This window comes from Nansenia antarctica, assembly GCF_963989245.1.
Source record: "Nansenia antarctica genome assembly, chromosome: 20".
NCBI lineage: Eukaryota > Metazoa > Chordata > Actinopteri > Argentiniformes > Microstomatidae > Nansenia > Nansenia antarctica.
Window position 1 is genome coordinate 21,027,521 of NC_137693.1, and position 6,862 is coordinate 21,034,382.

Sequence of the window (6,862 nt, forward strand, 5' to 3'; positions counted from 1 at the left end):
AACAATGACATCCAGATATATTGATACACAATTTAACTGTGCGTGTGTATGTGCATCTGTGAGTGTGTGTGTGTGTATGTGTGAGTGTGTGTGTGTGTAAAAGAGAAATAGCAGTGAGACCACAGAAAGCAGACTTAAATCCCATAGTGTGAGGGACCCTCAGTGGGGTAACAAGGCAGAGACAGCGAACGAGTGGGCACTGGGTTCTCTGGGGGGAGGGTGTGTGTGTGTGTGTGTGCGTGTGCGTGTGTGTGTGTGTGTAAAAGAGGGTTAGAGAGAAGGTCAGTTAATCTGTGTGTGTGTATACTCTTTGCAGCATAGGGATCTTTAAGGTCCTGTGAGTATCTACTAAAAGCCAGTAATCAGAAGAGATCGCAGAGTATAACACAGTGGGAGAGGAGCTTCGCAAGGTCCTCGGTCCTCTGCCTCTCTAAAGCCTCCTTTCTTTTTGTACTACCGCAAAGGAGAGAGAGTAGGAGAGGTTCTCCTGTCATTATGTACAGACACACAGAGACAGACACACACACACACACACACACACACACAGAGACAGACGCACAGACACACACACCTTCTCATCTGTGACCTAACTAAGGGATTAGATGCGCATCTGCAAGTGTCCTTCCTGTCTTCTCCATCTTGCCCTCCCCATTTCATCCTCTTCCTCCTCCTCCTCTCCTCTCTTCTCTTCCCTCCTCTCCTCTCTTTCCTCCTCCTCTCCTCTCTTTCACACTCTCTCTCTCCCAGGTAGACACAGACCACAACCGTGGAGGCGAGAAACTAAATAAAAAAACTGAAACCAAATCCTTAAACGAGAGACGTGATTGGTTTTTTCGTGCACTCTGTTAGTTACCCAGAATCCACCTGTGCCAGGATACAGGCACATTTTACCCTTTGACCCAATGGGACGTCATGACAATCGAATGCAAATTAAACAAATTTACAGTATACAAGTGTTTTAGATTCACCATGCAAGGAATACTTTTTTTCTTTGAGTGTGTGTGAGTGTATTTATGTGTGTGTGTGTGTGTGTGTGTGTAACATTTATTAAGCGTACTCTACATCCAGAATAATTTACATAAAAGGACAATAGTTCTTTTTAATAGGGCTGGACATGGGGAGGGGAGGAGGAGCCAGGGTAACCATGGTATCGAGTGCGAGAGGTGGGGCATGGGTGAGTGTGATAGGGGGAGGGTGGAAGGGTGGGGAGGGTGGAGGGGTGGGTTATAGGGCTGCTGTTGGGGAATTAAGGGGGTTGCAGGCAGACTCAGCGGCACTCCCAGACTTTGACTGTCTGATCAACGCTGCCCGTCACCACATAGGGAGCAGTCCGGTGGAAATCTGGAAGAAAGAGAGAGCGCACACACACACACACACAATTACATTGTCTGATGCACTGAAGAGGGCAGTGGAGTGTATGTAGATTATAAACACAAAGACTTTCACCACAGGTAAGAAAAGAGAGACAAAAAACACACACACAGTGACGTAGCAGTCGTACACACACGCACACAAACACACACGCACGCACACACGCACAGTCTTACCCAGAGAGGTAACAAAGTGTTCGTGGGCACACAGGGTCTTCATGCAGCGTTTGTTCTTGTAGTCCCAGATCCTCAGGGTCTTGTCATCGGCACAGCTCACTATGAACCTGCCCCCGGGGTGGACCACCACGCCACGCACCCAGTTATCATGACCCACCTGGGGGGATGACACACGTTAACATACACGTTAAAACACACACACACACACACACACTCCCCGCCAGAGAGAGCGAGCGCGCGCACACACACACACACGTATCACAACCAACCTGAGAAAGAACATACATCGCACACGCACACTCACTCAAAACAACAGCATCCACACACTCAAAACACTGAGCAAAAACTCAGTTTATTACGAGCTTTCGGTCAAAGACCTTCTTCAGGTGTAAAGCAGACAACTGAACGCAGCGGCACACGCTCACTCAGGTGACGGGATCTGGAGCAGCAGTGAGGTTGACGGAGAAGCTCACCAGAGTCATAAGGCACATGCCAGTGCTGATGTCCCACATCTTGATGGTCTTATCTCTGGAGCCGGAGAGCAGGAAGGGGCCAGGCTTCCCGCTCTTCTTGCTCTACAGGAGGGAGGAGGGGAGGGGGAGAGAAGAAAGAGAGGATTCAAAAAACAGCAGAATCCTTTCATCACTTCAAACAGTTTCTCGGCAAAGCATTCAGAAGAAAAGAAAGACCTAGAAACACGACTGAATTGTGCATCATTGTTATGGTATTAAGGCACAAAATACAAACGTATCACCACCTATCGTGGATGTGTTTAGGGCTGGTTTCCCCGACACAGACCCAGCCTTAGTGCTGGACTAAACCTCACTGGCCGATGGGAAGGGTTACGATTAATCTGTGTCCGAGAAAAAACTGCCCTGAAAGAGTTTTTTTTTTAAACGGTAATGAAATAATATTTCGGTTATGAACAGTAATGAAATCATATTTTTGTAATATCTCTACTCTCTCAGGGCTGGTTTCTCAGAAACAGATTCCTCACCCCCGGCCCCCCCCCGTCGTACCTCTGATCCAGTGGCCTCCAGGATGGTGGGGTGGGCGGTGTCCGGCGCCCAGGCGATACACTCCACCACGTGCTCGTGCTCGCGCAGCTCCGCCTTGCACTCCTTGGAGGCCGCCACCCACACGCGCACCGTCTGGTCGTTGGAGCAGCTGGCGATCAGGGAGCCGTCCTGGTTGGGCCGCACCATCCGCACCCACTCCCTGTGGCCCGTAAACGTCTTCACACAGTAGCTACAGAACCAGAGAGAGAGAGAGAGAGAGACAGAGAGAGAGAGACACACACACACACACAGAGAGAGAGAGACACACAGAGAGGGAGAGACAGAGAGAGAGAGACAGAGAGAGAGAGACAGAGAGACACACACAGAGAGAGAGAGAGAGACAGAGAGAGACAGAGACAGAGAGAGAGACAGAGACAGAGAGAGACAGAGAGAGAGACAGAGAGAGAGACAGAGACAGAGAGAGAGAGAGAGAGACACACACACACACACAGAGAGAGAGAGAGACACACACACACACACACACACACACACACACACACACACACACACACACACTTAGACAGGTTTGTGTGTAGATCTGTATGGACTGGCTGTACACCACAAGAAAAGGCCACGTTTGATAAAGCAGACATCTCTCCTCCCCTCACCCAGTAGCCACCTCCCACATCTTGATGGTCTTGTCTCTGGAGGCGGAGACTATGTGGTCCCCGTTGGGCATGATGGCTACAGACGACACGTTGTGGTCGTGACCTGCAGGACACAGGAGACACGCGTCACTAGTTAGTTAGTTATTTGACAATCATGAAATGTACATAAAAAGGTATCAATGCCATAGGTCATACACTTACATGGGCTGCCGAGGAATGAGCACACAATAAAATCCTGGGATTTATTTCTGTTTATTTCCACTGACTAGAAAACTGACAGAAAGAAGAAAGCAACTGCTCCTACTTGACAAGACACAGAGCTCACACCCTCGTGTCTGCTCCAACTCCTTTGTCTTGAGCTGCTTTAGAAACCTTGCGTTCACGCCTTCTATGTTTATCATCTACACACGTGTGTGTGTGTGTGTGTGTGTGTGTGTGATCCCAGAGTTGCACGTCCTGAAATCACACAAAACCCTCCCTGCAGGGAGAATGTAGCCATGCACCTATGTGAGTACAGTTCCGTAACAGTAGAGGACAACACTGGGGGGGATTATTCAAACTGTTCCACCCGGTTGCAGCTTGCTCAGTGTGAAGGAGCAGCCTTGTGTCCCTCACCGTGCATGGTCCTGATGCACTCAAAGCCCTGGAAGTCCCACAGCTTGATGGTCATGTCAGCAGAGCAGGAGGCCAGCAGCTTGCCCGTCTGGTCGAAGGAGATGTCCTGCACAGAGTCTGTGTGGCCTTTCAGAGTCCGCTCAAAGTCCCCTGCCTCGTAATCCCACACCTGCATACAGACATTATATACACATCATAGTTATTAGGGATGCTCCGATCTGGATTTTTGGGGCCGATACCGATCACCGATTCTTTTCCTCAAGATCAACCGATACCGATACCGATTTTAAAAAAAATACATAACTGTAGGCCTACTGACTGGATAGCCTACATATTTTTTGCTTTTTAGACAAAAGTTTTGATCCATTAGGCACCAAGCAAACACAGACCCATTTTTATGGCATAGTAAAAGTCTGGCCTATCACCCAGTTAGGGCCTGAAGCCCAAGTCAGTCGATATGGCTGTATAAAAGACATCATAAACGTGGCCTTCATGGTTTACATACTGTTACGTCCTCCTATGTTTTCTGTTCAGTTATCTGTCTTCCCCAGAAAAAAAAAATAAAAAAAAATAAAAAAAATCGGTTTTTGCGATCGGCCATTTTTGCCGATCACCGATCGAGTCATTTGGAGTGAAATCGGCCGATTTAAATCGGTGGCCGATAAATCGGAGCATCCCTAATAGTTATTAATAGTCCCACACCTTTATATAGACATTAGGGGTGGGCATCAATGATCGACGATCGATAATTGATCGATAAGGATCTTGGTCGATCACAAAATATTTTGCTCGATAATCATTCAAATTATTATTATTTTTAATAATAATAATGGAAATTAGTTTGTCCACGTTATGTGTGAGAAATGAACTTTGCATTTGCCTTCGCATTGAATTTCGCAACGCAGTACGGCATGATGCAACAAGTTCCCGTACGTTAGTGTAACCTCCAGTAATTCCAGGTTCCCCTCAACAAAGAGGCACTGAGAGCGTCTTGTAAAAAAGTTCAAGTTTATTACACAGTTGTAAAAAAAGGTTAGCAGAGCAAGCTCGGAAAATGGCGAAGCGAGCGAAACGAAGCTTGGTGTGGGAGCATTTTGATCTGAAAGGCGACGCCGTTCATTGCAAACACTGCGCAGTGACCTATAAATACAACACGACAACGACCCCCGCGGGGCACAGATTATTATTTTTTTATGAAAAAAAAGCTCATCAATTAATCGATAATTGATCGTTAATTCTTGCGATTATCGAAAAAGAAATGTTGATCGTTTGCCCAGCCCTAATAGACATTATACACATCATAGTTATTTATAGTCCCACACCTGCATACAGACATTATAGATATCAATAACTACCATAGTTATTCACTTAGGAGTGGGAGACCACTAGAGGGCATGACGGGGGTGTAATGTGCTGCCTACATGAACACAAGGGAGTGACTAGTGAGAGTGGAAAGAAAGACAAAGAGAAAAAGAGTGAGAGAGGGGGAAAGGAAAGGAACACAGCTAGAGTGAGAATCATTTGCATGTTTCCCAGGGTGCAGCGTTCACGCGCTTAAGAGTTGGTGGCAGCGTTGCCCCTGACAACCAGTGCATCACCCCATCTCCACGGAGACTGGCAGTGACACAGCAGAAAAGAACAAGTGAGGGAGGGAGAGGAGGAGGAGGAGGAGAAAGGGAAAAGGAGAAAGCTAACGGACAGAGAAAGGGGTTTGATGTCAGATCTACGGTTCAGCTCTGGTTAGATCTGACACAGAACTACAGAAACACAAGTCTGCTAAACGAGACCAGATGTTTCCTTGTTTCATCCTCCCCACCCACAACCACTTCTACAGTATCTATTCTAAAGCTTTTGAAAACAAGAGATTAACAAAAGCATGGCAAACACACAAACACCTCTCTCTCTCCCCCACACACACACACCCACACACCTTGATGGTGGCGTCCTCGGAGGCGGTGACCATGACAGAGAAGACGGGGTGGAAGATGACCCGAGTGATGGGGGAGCGGTGGCCGCTCAGGGTGTATCTCTGGGGGGGGCGGGGGATCCACTCCTTAGGATCTGTCTTCATGCCCACCGGACCCACCAGGGTCATCTCCTCCTTGGCCTCGTTCAGCTTCGACTCCAGGTCCGTCACCTGGGAGGAGGGAGGGAGGAGAAGGAGAGAGAGAAAAGGAGAGAAAGGGAGGTGAGTCATTTGTGAGTCATTTGCAAATAAAAGCATCCAGTCACTAACACACACTAAGGCATCCAGTCACTAACACACACTAAGGCCTTAATAATCACGTACCTTCTTCTGTAATCTGATGACCGAGGTCCATTTCTTTTCCAATAGCCCGGCATACTTCTTATCTAGCTCTTCATTCTAGGAAACAGGGAGGAAGAGAGAGAGAGTTAGCAAATAACTTTATGACCAGAGACATAATAATCAGATTGTGGTGTGTGTGTGTGTGTGGGTGGTGCGTGGTGTGTGTGTGTGTGTGTGTGTGTGTGTGTGTGTGTGTGGTGTGTGTGGTGTGTGTGGTGTGTGTGGTGTGTGTGTGTGTGTGTGTGTGTGGTGTGTGTGTATGTGTGTGTGTGTGTGGTGTGTGGTGTGAGTGTGTGTATGTGTGTGTGTGTGTGTGTGTGTGGTGTGTGGTGTGTGGTGTGAGTGTGTGGTCTCACCATGTCTATCTCAGCCTCCATCATGAAGGTGGAGTAGGCCTCCTCATAGCCGTTGGAGCGGAGGTAGTTTCCTATAGCTCGGTTTCTGACACAGAGAGAGAGAGATAGATAGTTTAAGTAGTAGTTTAGATACAACACACAGGGGCTGATGAGCACATGGAAGGCTTTTCAAGATCGTGATAGACAGATAGAACGTACACACTGTAACTGTACAGGGTTCTTATCATCAACTGATAAGTGAGAAGAAGATACCAGGATGAGGGTTTGACCTGTGTGTGAGTCAGTGTTTTCTTGTTGACCATATAACCCAGCCATGGTTCTGCCTACACACTGTGTAAGCTGGCCTCTCAACAATAATATATGAGAGAAA

General features: G+C 47.6%; 1 protein-coding gene across 1 annotated transcript in view; it reads right to left on the minus strand.

Moving 5' to 3' along the window:
• The window catches only part of LOC308174573 (lissencephaly-1 homolog B-like), a 14,472-nt gene continuing 7,610 nt past the window's right edge, over nucleotides 1–6,862 (minus strand). The window contains exons 3-11 of the mRNA XM_080549669.1: nucleotides 6,493–6,577; nucleotides 6,119–6,193; nucleotides 5,759–5,965; nucleotides 3,829–3,997; nucleotides 3,214–3,316; nucleotides 2,567–2,795; nucleotides 2,021–2,122; nucleotides 1,548–1,704; nucleotides 1–1,341 (exon numbers count right to left, since the gene is read on the minus strand). Of these exons, the coding sequence (XP_080405795.1) occupies nucleotides 1,268–1,341; nucleotides 1,548–1,704; nucleotides 2,021–2,122; nucleotides 2,567–2,795; nucleotides 3,214–3,316; nucleotides 3,829–3,997; nucleotides 5,759–5,965; nucleotides 6,119–6,193; nucleotides 6,493–6,577 (1,201 nt within the window). The 3' untranslated portion in view covers nucleotides 1–1,267. The remainder of the gene's footprint in view (nucleotides 1,342–1,547; nucleotides 1,705–2,020; nucleotides 2,123–2,566; nucleotides 2,796–3,213; nucleotides 3,317–3,828; nucleotides 3,998–5,758; nucleotides 5,966–6,118; nucleotides 6,194–6,492; nucleotides 6,578–6,862) is intronic.